Source organism: Rattus norvegicus, chromosome 16 (genome assembly GCF_036323735.1).
Source record: "Rattus norvegicus strain BN/NHsdMcwi chromosome 16, GRCr8, whole genome shotgun sequence".
In the NCBI taxonomy this organism is placed as follows: domain Eukaryota; kingdom Metazoa; phylum Chordata; class Mammalia; order Rodentia; family Muridae; genus Rattus; species Rattus norvegicus.
The window spans coordinates 76,491,228-76,507,662 of record NC_086034.1 but is presented as its reverse complement, the minus strand read 5'-3'; the positions used below and the strand labels follow the sequence as shown (position 1 = coordinate 76,507,662).

Genomic DNA, 16,435 nt, shown 5'->3' with positions numbered 1-16,435 from the left:
ATGTACTGTGAAGCACACATGCATAGATATCATGTACTGTGAAGCACACATGCACAGATAACATGCACTGTGAAACACACATGCACAGATAACATGCACTGTGAAACACACATGCACAGATAACATGTATTGTGAAACACACATGCACAGTTATCATGTACTGTGAAGCACACATGCACAGATAACATGCACTGTGAAACACACATGCACAGATAACATGTACTGTGAAACACACATGCACAGTTATCATGTACTGTGAAGCACACATGCACAGTTATCATGTACTGTGAAGCACACATGCACAGATAACATGCACTGTGAAACACACATGCACAGTTATCATGTACTGTGAAGCACACATGCACAGATAACATGCACTGTAAAGCACACATATACAGATAACATGGACTGTGAAACACACATGCATAGATATCATGTACTGTGAAACACACATGCACAGATAACATGTACTGTGAAGCACGCATGCACAGATAACATGCACTGTGAAGCACACATGCACAGATAACATGCACTGTGAAACACACATGCACAGATAACATGTACTGTGAAACACACATGCACAGTTATCATGTACTGTGAAGCACACATGCACAGATAACATGCACTGTGAAACACACATGCACAGATAACATGCACTGAGAAACACACAGATAACATGCACTGAGAAACACACACACAGATAACATGCACTGTGAAACTGGGACCAGCTGGAGCTCTGTGGTCACTGCCACTATCACAGCCCAGAACCCCAGCATGTGTCTTAGCACAGGAGGAGCAGTTAGCTACACTCCGTCTCTGGTCTCATCCCTTAAACATCAGGCGGAGGAAGCTGCAGCAGCTGGTCTTAGCACACACTGATCAGTTTTTCCTAAGTTCTCATATCCGGGCTCCTGAGGAGAGCTTTGCCATTCCTCTCGAGCCTGACTGTGGGTAACAGCTTTGCCAATTAATGGCAGGTCAGGTGGCTTTGGAATCGTGGACAGGCTGTGCCCGTGTCAGATCACACGATCACTCACTACCTCCACTCCCTACAGCCAGTCATCAGCACTTCCTTTGACTCCTTCCTTTGACTCCGCATGTTATCTGTCCGTTGTCATCGAATGCACACAGCACACTTCCAATTGTTAAATTTACTAAGTGACTTCAGGCTTAACAGGTCCCTCCTTCCAGGTCCCTTCTCAACCAGCTTGGCCTGTCTGAGATCTGCCCTGCCTTACTCAAATTCCAAGACATGAGCCATACCCACGGCGTTAGAGGCACTCCTGAAAAAAATCAGATCGCTGACACGTAAGATCCTGGTTTCACAAGCTGTTATTATACTGTGAAAATCGGGTCATTTACATTCTCCCTTGTGTCCTGATGTGAAATCATTATGATTTCCAGACCATTGCTCATTAAAATAAAGAACATTTGTATACAGGTGGTTATTAAGTGCATACATTTTATAATTGTACAGGTCACCGGAATATTTGCTGACTCACAAAGAGAGTTCAGGGAGTAGGGGTTAGAACCTTGGGCCCTGCATATGCTAGGTCAAGTCCTCTTTTATGGAGCTTCGCTCCTAGCCAGAATTCAGTGTATGGTAAAAGCCAGTTTGAGTTGGCACTGAGGCCGTACCACTGTCCTTCAAGAGGTTTTCCTTCGTCTTATGCTACCTTTATTTCAGAAAAGGTGTTTTTTTTTGTTTTGTTTTGTTTTGTTTTTTTTAATCGTGATTGCCTCATAAAGACAGTAAGACAGGGTCTTTGGTGGCTTTTTCCATTACTGCGCTAACACACCACAACCGAAAGCAGTCTGGGAAGAAAAGGGCTTATCTCAGTACAGCCCATCACTGAGGTAAATAGAGCAGGAACCCGGGAGGCTGATACAAAGGCCATGGAGGGGTGCTGCTTACTGGCTTGCTCCCCCTGACTTGCTCAGTCTGCTGTTTCATAGCACCCAGGACAATCAGTCAATGGATGGCCCCACCCACAATGGGCGGGGCCCTCCCCCATCAATCACTAATTAAGAAAATGAACTACAGGCTTGCCTATAGTGTGATTTTTTTTTTTTTATGGGAGCACTTTTTAAATTGAGGTTTCAGATGACTCTATCGTGTGTCAAGGTGACATAAAACTAGCCAGGATAGTCAGTTTGTCATGAGCTATAATTAACATAAAAATGATGAGACATCTCAGTGAAGCTGTTATTTTTAAAATGCATATACGATTTAAGTCTCGCAACCAAAGAATGATTGTGTGTGTGTGTGTGTGTGTGTGTGTGTGTGTGTGTGTGTGCGCGTGTGTGTGTGTGTGTGTGTGTATTTGGGAAGGTTAATACAGAGCAAGTCGTCTTTTATGTTTCACTGAATCCCCACAAAAGTTTAACTATTGTATAACTTACAGCTGAAAAAAAGGTGGGATTGCGCAACTCAGGGCTTCCTGGGATCCTCGAGTGTGGCGGAAGACCTTACCCACTGAACTCTCCACAAGCCCTTCATTCAGCTTTTATTTTCTTTTTTGTTTTCAAAACCAATCGTCCCAGAGACTCTCTGATGCTCAAATACCAGGCGCATATTTGAAAGGAATATCGGGAGAGATCTTTCTGATGGCAGTGAGAACCGGTGACAGCCTGAGCTTCCTTGGCCACTTGGCTGGTTAGTTCCTAGAAAAATTTGACCTTTGATGACATCTAAGTGACTGTGCTGTCTTTTAAGATCAACTTTCTGCAAATGGCATATTTCAAAACTTGAGGTGAAATTTATAAGCAAACCATTAGCTCCCCCCCTCACCAACTTGCTAAGCGAGAGCTCTGCTGCTGGTCTGTGTTGCCTCAGCCGCCGTCTACTTTCAGAAGCTCTCATTTATGCAGTCCAGCCTGGCCAGATACGTGAAATCCTGTTTCCCCAGTTGTTGGGATTACAGGCATGTGCACCACATCCAATTCTCAAATCTCATGGGTTTGACACATGCACCGTAAATCCAGGCAACTCAGTCCTAACATGCTTCACTCCTCCAGAGTTTCCTGGTACCTCTTGCTGGCTGCTGGCCCTCTAGAGGCTGTGGTCTGATTTCTATTACTAAGTTTGTCTGTTAAGTGGCTGTTACACGCAAAAGAAAGTTCACGGCACATGGCTGGATGACAAGCAGAGCTGTTAGACATGTGAAACGTAGCCTCCCGTTCTTTCAGAAAGAAAACACTTGGAGAATAGACTTGTAAAAATGTTTGTTTTGAATTTAACTAACCAAGTTTTGCTTCAGAGGACGAGAAAGGAAAATGCACTTTACCTGAAGTATATTCCTTTGAAACCCCAGTGACATTTTGGGGAGCGAGCTTACAGATTACCCATGCCACTTTAGTGACTCTTCTTCTGATCCCCCTCCCCCAAAATGACTTGGGGGAGAAGTGAATGGTTTAAGGGCGAGGCTGCTGGCTTTTTCTTAACGCGCCGGGTCTTTGCAGCGGAAGGTGGACTGTGGGTGTAAATCTGTGCTGCACTGGCAGCGACCTCCTCTCAGGGCCTCTGGACCCAGAATTTCCTGCAGGTTTCCTGTTGGGTGGCTGCAGGGCAAACTAGGAGCGGGTAGGAAAGGAAGATGCGCTGCCCAGGAGTGGGGGCGGGGCAGACCTCTTGCGCTTGACGCCCCCATCCCCACCCCCGCCCTCTAAGAGCCCGCCTTGGGGCGTGGTCCGGGCAGCTTAGGAGGGTGCCAGAGCTCTGGATCTGGGCGTGCAGCTGCGGGACCGGAGATGCTCGGCCAGTCACCCTGTGGTCGCTGAGGCTCTCCTCTCATTTCCGCCGTGCCAGACAGACCCGACCAGAGGTAAGGATCCGAATCGCAGGTGGCCCAGGACCAGGGCCGGCACCTGGCGCGGGCGTGGCCCAGTGACGGGACTCACATAGGCAGGAGTTCAGATTGGGACGTTTGGAAACTCAGCGTTGCGACATACCTTTGTCGCTTTCCAAAAAAGAAGTCTTTCTGGGATACTAACAATAAGCGATGACCTCAGTAACAAGTTTTATGCTGACTGACTACCACTGGGCTGGGTTTGCCCGCGTGAACCTGAGGCACCTTTGGAAAGTGAGTTGGTGGGAGAGCAGGGATTCACGTGGAAGCTCCACCGGACCATCCGGATAGAGAAAACTCGTTCCCAAGCGCAGCTCTGGGATCGGGATTCCCTTCTAGCAAACATTATTCCTAGATATACACAGAAGCCTTGCTTGTAAAATCACTTTGTTTCTCCTCCTATTCTCTTATTTTCCTCCTTTTATTCTTTAATAATGGCCTGTGGATATGACTTAATTTTCCTTTGTTGGCGGCTGTGAAACATTTACTTAGCTGTTTTCTGAAAAACATGGCTTTAAGGGGAGGTGAGGCTGTTAGCCACTGAGAATACACACACACTTCTCTCCACTTTCTCGGCTGGGCGTTTACAGTTTATCTGTAAACCTTTGTGTGATGCCTCTTTGCTCCGAAGGTTCAAACCTAGGGTCTCACACATGCCAGGCAAGTCCTCTAGCACTGAGCCAAAACCGAGGCCCTAAACAAGCATTTCAAACATCTTGAAAATATGCCCAACTTCTTGTTTTCTTAAAATGCCTCTCGCACCAAACAGTCTACTTAGCAACTACTCCGGGAACTGGGGACATGGTGAAAAAAGTAATAATCAGGTAGCGCCCCCCCCCCCATTTTATAGGCATATTATAATTATTATCATAATGCATGTCATGATGTTCAGGTAGACTGCGTTCTATAATTCCGTCTCTGTTCGGCTCTAAGTACAGATCATCACACAAGTCTGTATTTAACCACCCATCTTCATAAGCGAGAAAATATAATCACAGAATCAGTTATGAGAGTTTTAAGAAGAGTATTATCTCGGAGAAGCAAGCCATCCAAGAAAGCTGAGCTCATCTTTCCAGAGTTTGCTGCTAGGTGGGGTCTTATTATGTTGCCCAGGCTGGTCTTAGACTTCTAGGCTCAAGCCATCATCCTGCCTCAGATTTGGGGGAACTATGGATGCTGGGGGCCACCCTGGGACGCTTCCTCTGAGTCTCTCATCTGCAACCTTAAAGTCATGTTCCCCATCTAAATTCGAGGTAATGATTAGATCAAATCCATGTCGAGTTCCACTAACACGGAATTTTCTTTCTTGGTGTGCCGAGGAGGGCAGGGAGCCCAATCAGCTGCATAATTAAACTGCAAACCCCCGCTTTGCTTGCAGGAAGTGCAGAGTTTCCTTTGTTGAACTAGCTCTTACCGAACAAAAGCTAAGAGGGACACACCAGTTTCCTTCCCTCTGAGGGGTGGCCTGTTTCAGTCAGCCTGCTTAATTCTGTTAATTCTGTCTTCCTATCAGAAGGTCTGGAGTCTGTGTTTGCCAAGTTCTCCATGGGGTAGAGATGCCCCTTGGTGGCAGGGGGCTTCCTTGGCCCGGATGAGGCCATGAGGAAGCAGTTATCTATGAATAATAACAAGGGACTGTAAACATTAAGAAAACATATATTTTGTTATATTTAATAGAACAGTTTGCTAGATTCTAGTACAAAAGAACTACCCTTAAGAGACCCAAGGCTTATTCTGTAGCACTCTAGTATTTCTACCTAAGTAGAGTATGCCTTCCCACAGCTCACCGAGACCTACAGGCCTAAGGTCTTCCCTTGCCCACCTACGTGGTCTGGGAAGTTGCTGCATGAATCAGCCATCCCCTGATGCGTGTCAGCACCAAGCCTTGGAAGACTGACAGGGATGGTGATTTTTATTTGTCTGTTTTCTCCTTAGACTACCCAAACAAGAAAAGCAGGGCCAGATGGAGTTCGCATTATGTTGTAACATACTGAGTATCATTGTTTGGGTTTTTTTTTTCCTCATTTTTTAAAAAAATTAACAACACTTTTTCTTTTATTGAAAATATGTATTTTCCCCCCTCAATGTATTCTGATTACAGTTTCCTCTTCCTCTTCCTCTACTCCTCCCAGTTCCTTTCCACCTCCCCTCCCATCCAGATCTACACCCTTTCTGCTCTCATGAGAGGACAGGCAACTAAGGAATCATAGTAAAATAAAGTGCAGCGAGATAAATTAAAAAAAACACATATAGACAAAGAGACATGCATTCACATACATGGGGGTCCCATCAGAACCTCAAACCAGAAGAAACGCAGTATATATGCAAAGGACCTGTAATGTTTAGGGGGAAAAAGCCATGACTTAACATAATGGAGCAAAGAACCACAAAAGAGACCACTGAGTTCATTCTGTGCTGTCCATCCACTGCTGGACATGGTGCCTCACCCTAAAGCGCAGTTTGTTCCCCCAGGGAGACGCCCTTGGAGAGAACTAAATTGTCATTCGCAAGTGGTTATCAACTAGAGATAGCCTCTGGGTTAGGAATGGGGACATGTGTCCACTCCTCCCAGCCCTAGGATCCCGTTTGATGCAGACCCGTGCAGGACCTGTGCATACTGCCTCAGACTCTCTGAGTTCACGGGGGCACCAGCCCCGTTGTGTCTGGAAGGCCTCCATTCCTTGATGTTCCCCATCCCCTCTGTCTGTAGGGTCTTTCTGTCTCCTCTTTCTCAGTTCCCTGAGCCCTGAGGGGAGGGATTTGACGGAGACACCCCATGAAAGGCTGAGTGTGTTTCAAGTCTCTCACTCTCTCTGCCTAAAAATAATTTTATCACACCATATATTTTAATCATATTCTTTCTCCTCCCCAAGCTCCTCTGGCTTTTCTCTCCAACCAACTTCATGTTCTCTTTTTCTGCCTCTCAAAGAACAAAACAAAACCTAGAACAAAAACAAAAATCAAAACAAGCAAGCAAAAAAAAAAAGTGATAAAAAATTTACCAAAATAAAACAAAAAACACACACAACCCATGTAGGATATATATATATTCTACAAACAGGTCACTGTTGTAGGTTAGAGGGTTTGTAGTTGGAAGATATTGGTGACTGATGATTCTCCTCTAGTGGTGAATCCAGAAGACGTGAAGCTTCTAGTTAGGTACCAGCCTGAATTCTCCATGTTTGATCACATATGTAAGTTGTGTCTTCAGCAACAAGACCTCACCAGCAGGGTATGGAGAGCATCCAGTAGCCTTGATAATAGGCCATAATGTTTAGGGGACTCCTTTGACCAACAGCTCAACAAATGTAACCCATTCTTGGCATCAGGGTTTTACTCGGTGGCATAAGACATTTGTTCGCCATTGTCTCCCCCAGTAGAGGGTAACTCCATAGAAATCCTTTCCGTATCTGTATATAAGGAAGCGTCTACAGCAGCAGGCTTCCTGTGGCTTTTCAAAAGCCCTCTAATATGAGTGGTCCCTTCCCATATTCCTCTTTTTACCCTGTCCTCACATCCCCCTGTACATTTAAAGCCCCCATTTCCCCCCTTTATGTCTTAGTAATACTGTATTCCATTTTCCATTCCTTGGAAGATCGCTTCCTCTTCCTTAGTCCCTCACGAGCTACATAAGCTTGTGGCTATTCTAATTGAAACATGTATATCTAAACCTTGAAAGCTAACGTCCACAAATAAGAGAAAACACACCTTATTTATCTTTTAGGGTCCGGCCTACTTCTCTCAGAACGATCATTTCCAACCTGCCAATTCCACTTTACTTAAAAGCTTAATACTATTCCATTGTGTAGATTTACCACATTTTTATCATCTACTGACCAGTTGGTGGATATACAGACTGTTTCTAATTTCTGTTATGAATGAAAGCAGCAGTGGACATAGATAAACAAGTCCCACGGAAATAAAATGCTTAGCTTGGGTTACCATTACTCTGATGAAACGCCATGTTCGAAAGCAAGCTGGGCAAGAAAGGGTTTATATGAGCTGTGCTACCACATCCATACATGATCAATGAAGGAAGTCAGACAGGAACGCAAACAGGTAGGAACATGGAGGCAGGAGCTGATGTACAGGCCATGGGGAGTGCTGCTTACTGACTTGCTTATCATGGCTTGCCCACCCTGCCCACAATGGGCGGGGCCCTCCCCCTTCAATCACTAATGCCCTAAGGCTGGATTTTATGGAGGCATTTTTTTTTCAACCAAGTTTTCCTCCCTTCAGATGACTCTAGCTTGTATCAGGTTGACATAAAACTAGCCAGCCTAAGTCCTTGGGGTATATGCTCAAGAGTGGTACAGCTAGGTCTTGTGTTGATCGATTTTCAGCTTTTTGAGGAACCTCCACACTGAATTCCATAGCAACCTTACCAGTTTGCACTCCTGTGGGCAGTCAGTGAGTTTTCCCCTTTCCCTGAACCCTGGCCAGCATGCGCTGTCATTTGTTTATGAATCTTAGCCATTCTCACGGAGGTAAGATGCCATCCCAATGTAGTTTGAATCTACATTCTTTGATGGCTAAGGATGTTGAACATTTTAAAAAGCGGTTTGGGGCCATTTGTATTTCATTTTTAGAGGACTTTTTGTTTAGTTCTATACCCCATTTTTAATTGGATTATTTGTTTTCTTGATCAGCTTATTGAGTCCTTTGAATATTCTAGATTCTGTGAGCTGTAGAACGGGTAAACATTTCTCCACATTCTGTAGCCTGCTACTTGGTTTGAATGATGGTATTCAGAGGCTTTTTCATCATTTATTAATCGCTGGTCTTCTAACATTTGACAAAAATTACACACTGTTAAAAAGCAGGACAGCATCTTCAAGAAGCAGTGCTGGTCTAACTGTGTGTGTGCAAGTAGAAGAATGCAAATGTTTCCATATCCATCGCCCTGCCCAAAGCTCAACTTCAAATGGACCGAAGACCGCAACAGAAGGCCATAAACCCTAGGTCTAATGGAAGCAGATGGCGGTGGGGGGATAGTCTTGAACTCATGGGCACAGGAGAGGACTTCTGAGCAGGACACCAATGTCACAGGCACCAGGACCAACAATAAACAGGACATCAGAAGCAGAGAAGCTTCAGTATGGCAAAGGACACCATCATTTGATCAGAGCAGCAGCTTACAGAAGAGGGGGAGATTTTCACCAGTTATACATCTATAGAGAGTTAGCCTCTAGAATATATAAAGAACTTAAAAACAAAAACAAACGAGAAAATAACCAAGTAAAAAAATGAAGAACAAAACCAACCACAACTTTCTCAAAAGATGAAACACAATGGCTGAGAAATCCTTTTTGAAACCTTCAACATCCTTAGCCATCAGCTCCTCAGGAAGCTGGGACTTGATCTACCCCAAGACCCAGGGCATGTATCCGAAGGGCATATCTGCCTTTTTAGAGAGACACTTCCTCACCCGCATTCATTGCTGTTCTAGTCAGAATAGCCAGAAATTGGGAACAGCCTAGATTTCCATCCACTGATGATTGGATAATGAAAGCGTGGTGCATTTAAACAATAAAGTATTTGTTAAATATGTTTTTAAAATGGAATATCTGTTAAAGTCTGCAATCTTGACATTCACAGGTAAATGGATGGACCTAGAAAAAAAATCATCCTAAGTGAGGTAATCTAGACCTGAAAAGACAAACACATATTTTCTTTCATAGGGCACTGAGAGATTGTAAGCCTTGGGAATGTGTCCAACAAACTCACTAACCAGAGAGGTTAAGTGCCTCCATGTTTAATCCTCCTTCTTCAGTTTTCCCTTTATCTCTGCAGAAATAACTTCTACTTTCTCTTTCTGGGGAGAGTGGGGTAAAGGGGGGAATATGTGGAGGGAGACTTGAAAAAGTGATGTGGAAAACTAACACAACAGAAGCTTCCCAAATATAAACATAAATGAGAGGACTGTAAATGGACTCACTAATTAATAACCAAGACGATAATGCCCAACTACACATCTTCTGCCAAATCTGGTCAAATCTTGTTGGCCAACACAAAATAAACTCAATGGTATTTATGTGGACTTTTGTTTGATTTTGCTTTGCTTTGGCATTTTTTGGTCTCCTGTGTGTTTGTTTTTCTTTTTGTTTTGTTTTTTTTTTGTTTTTTTCAAAGAAGAGAAAAGATGAGTGAGTGAGTAGGGAGGATCTGGGAAGAGTTGAGGCAGTGAAAACATGGCCAAAAGAAAATATGGGAAAAAACATTAATAAGAGAAGAAAGCATTGATGCTACTCAGACAGCCCTTTCTTTGGCCGGTGAGCCCAAGCCTATCCTTCCTTTTGCTTCTCTCAGATGCGGGTTTCTGGTCTTCCGTTGAGGTCCTTGGTCCATTTCGAGTTGAGTTTTGTGTAGAGTAATAGATACGGATCTATTGGCTTTCTTCTACGTGCAGCTGACCAGTATGACCAGCGCCATTGGTTGAAGATGCTGCCTTTTTTCCCAGTGTATGTTTCTAGCTTCTTTAACAAAAATCAGGGTCCATGCATGTGTGGACTTATATCTAGATCTTTTATCTTTTATGTGACAAACATGCCTATTTTATGCCAATAACGTGGTGATTACTATTACTACAGATCAGTGATAGATTTGGATCAGGAGTGGTGATGTTTCTGGCAGTTCTTTTTTTATTCAGGGTTGTTTTAGCTATCCTAGTTGTTTGTTGTTGTTGTTGGTGGTGGTTTGTTTAGGTGTTTGGTTCCTCCCTCTCTCTCTCTCTCTCTCTCTCTCTCTCTCTCTCTCTCTCTCCATCTCCCCGTCTCTCTCCCTCTGTCTCTGTCTCTGTCTCTGTCTCTCTCTCTCTCTCTCTCTGTGTGTGTTTCCACATAAACTTTAAGATTTATTTTTTTCAATTTTTATGAAGGATTGTGTTGGAATTTTAATGATTGCATTGAATCTGGTAGGATGGCCATTTCTACAACATTAATACTATATTAATACTACCATGAGCATGGGAGATCTTTTCATCTTCTGATATCGTCAATGTATTCCTTCAATGTCTTAAAGTTTTTACTATACAAGTCCTTTACTTACTTGGTTAGCATTATCTCAAGATATTTCATTTGAGGGAGGGGGCCATTGTGCAAGGTATTGTTTTCTGGATTTCTTTCTCAGTGTGTGTCCTTTGTGTGTGTATTTTCGTGTGTGTGTGTGTGTGTGTGTGTGTGTGTGTGTGTGTGTACTGGCTAGTTTTATGTCAGCTACAGGTCTCTGAAAGGAAGGACCATCAATTGAGAAAATGCCTCCATAAGATCCTGCCGTAAGACATTTTCTTAACTAGTGGTTGATGAAGAAGGCTGAGTCCATTGTGAGTGGGACCATCCCTGGTCTCATGGTCCTGTGTACTACAAGAAACAGGCTGAGTAAACAATGAGGAGCAAATCAGGAAGCAGCACCCCTCTGTGGTCTCTGCATCAGCTCCTGCCTCCAGGTTCCTGCCCTGCTTGAGTTCCTGTCCTGACTTCCTTTGATGATGGACTATGATGTGGAAGTGAAAGCCAAATAAAGCCTTTCCTCTCCAGCTCATGGAGTTCTCATGGTGTTTCTCGTAGTGATGGTAACCCTGACTAAGAACATATATGATATATACTAAGAACATATATATATATATATATGTATATCATGTATGTAAATTTTGTGAATGTGTTTATCAGCTGTAGGAATTTTCTGGTGGAATCTTTAGGGTTTTTTTACTTATAGAATCAGACTAAATAAAGATGCTTTGATTTCCTGCTTTCCTATTTGTATTTACTTGAGGTCCTCCAGTTGTCTTGCAGCTCAGCTAAAACTTCAAGTACAATATTAAACAGGAATGGAGAAAGTGGGCAGCTTTGTCTTTTTTTCCCTTATTTTATAGAAATGTTTTGTGTTTTTGTCTGTTTAGTTAGATCCTAGCTATGAGATTACAACATTTTGCCTTTATTATGGAGATACACTGCTTGAAATGTTTCTTGTTGTAGATATCTATTTTAGTTAGGGTTTGACCACTGTGAACAGACACCATGACCAAAGCAACTCTTTTTTTTTTTTCTTTTCTTTTTTTCAGAGCTGGGGACAGAACCCAGGGCCTTGCGCTTGCTAGGCAAGCGCTCTACCACTGAGCTAAATCCCCAACTCCGACCAAGGCAACTCTTATAAGGACAACATTTAATTGGGGCTGGTTTACAGGTTCAGAGGTTCGGTCCAGTATCATCAAGGCAGGAACATGGCAGCATCCAGGCAGGCCTGGTGCAGGAGGAGCTGAGAGTTCTTCATCTTATTCCAAAGGCAAACAGAAGACTGGCTTCCAGGCAGCTAGGAGGAGGGTCTCCAAGTCCACACCCACAGTAACACACTTCCTCCAACAGTGCCACTCCTTGGGCCAAGCATATTCAAACCACCACAATATCTGATCTTGCCTTTTTCCAGATGCTGCTCCAGTCTTTGGTGGTTGTTGCACCAATCTGAATTCCCATCTAGTGTGACCATAGTGGGGTGCTTGAGTCCCATCAAGTGTGCCAGTTATAAGTCCCCAGGAGAGAGCAGTTCTGCAGGATCCAAAGAATAACGATGGAATGGGAGGGATGGATGAAAGGGGTGGCAGGAAACTAGGGGGACCCTGGGTATACAGCAGGAGGCTGGGTCCCAAGGATATGGAGTGGGCTAGGAGGTGGGACCCAGGCCCTAGGCTGACAGATAGTGACAGGTCTAAGAGTACTCTGTATGGGAGAAGCAGGTCATAGCCGAGCTGAGTCCCAGACAGGTGAATATATTTTTAAGGAATCTCAACATTTGGACATAGCTCTTAGGGATCAAGAAACAAAGCAACCAGACAAATACACTGATTTGCAAGCAAAGGTTAATAACCCATATGTGGGAGCCATGCAAAGAGGATTCGGGCATATATAGTGCAATCTTCAATGAAATTTTGGAGACTTTTATTAAATCGATCAGTGTGAAATGCCAGACATATAAGCAGTGTGAAAGTGTGAAACCCAGGTTCGCTATTAGCTTTGATACAATTAAGCAAGTAACAGACTCGCCACTAAAGGGTGGGCTACACGGGTGCAACATGGAGAAAATGGAGGTGTTCTGTGGGGTAATCTTAGCATTGAGTGTGCTTGACCCTTCTAGGCTAGGTAATTATAGGTCTTTGCTCCAAGGAAAGTTAGTGTCTCCACTGTCTTTTGTTTTGTTTTGTTCTGTTTTTTAATGTATATGAGTACATTGTAGCTGTCTTCAGACAGACCAGAAGAGGGCTTTAGATCCCATTACAGATGGTTGTGAGCCACCATGTGGTTGCTGGGAATTGAACCCAGGATCTCTGGAGGAACAGTCAATGCTCTTAACCGCTGAGCCATCTCGCCAGCCCCCTGTCTTTCTTTTCATGACTCCTAGAAAGGTTGACTTCTTAGAATGGCCTTTCCATTTTAAAAAGTGGTTATTACTATTTTTATTACTTGTGAATGTTTTTTTCCGGGTGTCTGCTTGAGTGTATGCCACATGTGTGCAGATGTCCTGAGAGGCCAGAAGAGGAGCTGTAGTCATGTAGGTATGGTGAGCTGCCCAGCCTGGGCTCTAGAAGCCAACTTCTGATCCTCTAGGAGGAGCAGTAATAAACTATAGCCATCCATCCATCCAGTCCCTCCCTTTGTGGATTTGTGAACAAAAAAAAAAAATGCCATTTGTAGTTTTTATGGTTCTGTGAGTCATAGATTCTTCAGTTCTGAGTTTCTAATTTCAGGTGCTTTTGGAAAGGAAAAACAACCCACAATTTTGGTGTGAGAAAGGACATGAGGAGACTACAGGCCTGGGTTCTTCCCGATCAGAATGAAACCCATGTTGAAAGACTTTTCAAATCTCTTGCTGGTGGTGCTCTGTGACTATGGTGAGTATGGCGGAGAACACATCCAGCCACCGGTATCCATGGGAACCAAAGGCACTGTGGGAGGTTGGTGACCCCTGTGTGGGAGAAGTGGAGGGGATCAATTGAACTCTCTCGAAGCCACAGCCTTGGCACCCTGGCCTCTCTGGAATTACTGTACTCTGGGGATTTTACCTAATTGATTCAAATTTCAATTTAACTCATAAAAAAACAAAAAAAAAAACTCGCTACTATTAAGCAAATGGAAACAAACTTATTACACTTTGGTTTCCCTCCATTCTCTTTTCTCTCGGAGACAGAGTCTTGCCATGTAACCCTGGCTGGTCTCTAGTGTGCTGCATGTACTTCCTGATCATTGGGTTAAAGGTGTATGCCTTCATGCCTGGAAAAAAATTATTTCCATAATGGTTTTTTTTTTTGCCCTTTTATATCTCCTGGATATAGATGAAATCTGTCATTCTGGCTTATCCTCCCATGTGTGCATACCCATGTTTTTATGAATATACCAGTTACTTTAAATTCTGTAATAAGTGGGAGAAATAAGGGAACAGAAGAAGCAAACAAAACAAAACACTCTAGTGTGTTTTTAGGATGTAGTAGGACCAGATTGTAGCTTTCAGAACGAGAGTCTTCTCATCCATAGAAACAGGAATTCTGGGGAACAGTGGCAAGTTCTCTCTCTTTTTTTTTTTTAGTTCACACCTTCTGTTTTCTATGGGGACCCATCCACTGCTTCTCTATTCCCTTTTGTCAATTGGACATGCGTGCTGCTTAAAATTAAATCAGAATCTGATCAGCCTCATTGATAATCTCCGTCATTTATCATATACTTTGGGTCACTGGGCATGGTGCACGCCTGGGTTCCTAGCATTTTGGATGCAGAGGCAGGAGGATTGCTCCATGAAACACTAGCTCAAAATGAAGCAACCCCACTCTTATTTGTTAACCATGTTGGTTAGTCTGTGTCAGTGTGAGAGACTTTCAACTGAGAGAATGCCTTTATAAGACTGGGCGATAGGCCAGCCTGTAGATCATTTTCTTGATTAATGATTGATATGGGAGGACCCAGTCCACTGTGGGTGGTGCCAAACCTGGGTAAGTGCTGGTCCAGAGTTATATGATAAAGCAGGCTGAGCAAGCCATAAGAAGCAAGCAGTAAACGTGGCCACTGCCTCAGCTCCTGCCTCCAGGTTCCTGGGTTGTGTTCCTGCCCTGATTCTCTCAGTGACGGACTGTGGCTTACCTAGTTATTTCAGAAATGTCCATGCTACTATGAGTGACCAACGAAGAGTACATAAACATCCTCTCTCCTCCACCTAAAACTTCTCTTCATCCCAGCAGAGAACAGTGGTTCTTTTACTGCTAAAACTCCCGAAGTGGGGCTGGGGATTTAGCTCAGTGGTAGAGCGCTTGCCTAGGAAGTGCAAGGCCCTGGGTTCGGTCCCCAGCTCCGGAAAAAAAGAACAAAAAAAACAAAACAAAAACAAAAACAAAAAACTCCCAAAGTGCTTATCTTGAATATCAGGTGATGATAACTTTGAAGAGGAGTGAAGCAGCTTACATTTTAAGTAATCTAGAACAGTCTGTATGATGCCACTTAAGCCAAACTTTCTCTGTTGTATATTTCCCCCCCCCCATACCTAAACACCAGAATTAGTTATTCGGTAATAAGCTGAAATAAACTGTTCTCTCGCTAAGGTGTTTTGGGTCATGGTATTTTTATGACAGCAACAGAAAATCAGTAATTGATACATTAATGAAGCGACATGTGCCTCTTCATTTTAAGATGCACTAGAGAACCACCCTGCCCCACTCAAATTTCAATTAAAATGACTTCAGTGGGACTGGAGAAATGGCTCAGCAGGTTATAGCAAGTAAGAAGGCTGGAGCTCCGTTACCCGAATCTGTGTTGAGTGGCTCAAATCCACCTGCAACTCCAGTTCCAGGGGTGTATCCAGTGTGTCTGACCTCTCTAGGGGCCTGTACATACATGCATACATACATACATACGTTCATACATACATGCATACATATATACATACTCACTCTCTCTTTCTTGCTCTTTCACTAACACACTCTTAAACATTTTTTTGAAAAATAAATCTTTAAGATTTCTTTCGTTTCTAAATTCCTTGTCTAGTCTGTGACAAGTGTGGGAGTCTCTTCAGTCACTAGTGCTTACCTCCCTCGACTCACACTGTCTGTAGGTGCAAGGGAATATTCTTCACTTTCTGCTTTCCCTAAATGCACAGACAAAACAGAGCAAACTCTATCCTGTTATGACTTTCAAGTAAGGATGACCAACTATCCAAATCTTTTATTTATCTTATTCCAGTCTCAGGGGGACATCGCTGAGGGGCTGACTGATCTTCGTGTTGATATATTTGTGGGCTGATTCTAGTAAGCATTGATTAGACACAGAGAAGGGGAGTTTAACAATGGAAATGGAAACAATAATGCACGAGCCTTTTTAGACACGTGCAATATATATACCATATGTGGACGGGTATATACGGTAAGAATAATACACTTTCAGTCGTGAAACGTTTCTGCAACCCAAAAGGGGATGCTGAAAGTTCTCTCATTACAGAATAACGTCTTACCCCACCATGGTCCGGCCGACTGTTACATTGCCAATGTCTGCCTGCTTTGATATGTATTTGGATCCTGTCCAGAGAGGAAACAAAGATTCTATGTGTCTGCCCTCTTT

At 43.5% G+C, this 16,435-nt stretch overlaps 1 protein-coding gene across 2 annotated transcripts in view; it reads left to right on the top strand.

Annotated features, from left to right (window-relative positions):
* Positions 1-258: 258 nt before the first annotated feature.
* The window catches only part of Thsd1 (thrombospondin type 1 domain containing 1), a 34,379-nt gene continuing 18,202 nt past the window's right edge, over positions 259-16,435 (top strand). The window contains exons 1-2 of one of the 2 annotated variants that reach the window (XM_006253357.5): positions 259-3,824; positions 13,585-13,728. In XM_006253357.5, coding sequence (XP_006253419.1) covers positions 13,671-13,728 — 58 coding nt within the window. In that variant the 5' untranslated portion in view covers positions 259-3,824; positions 13,585-13,670. The remainder of the gene's footprint in view (positions 3,825-13,584; positions 13,729-16,435) is intronic. The other variant, NM_001108878.1, reaches the window with a different exon arrangement.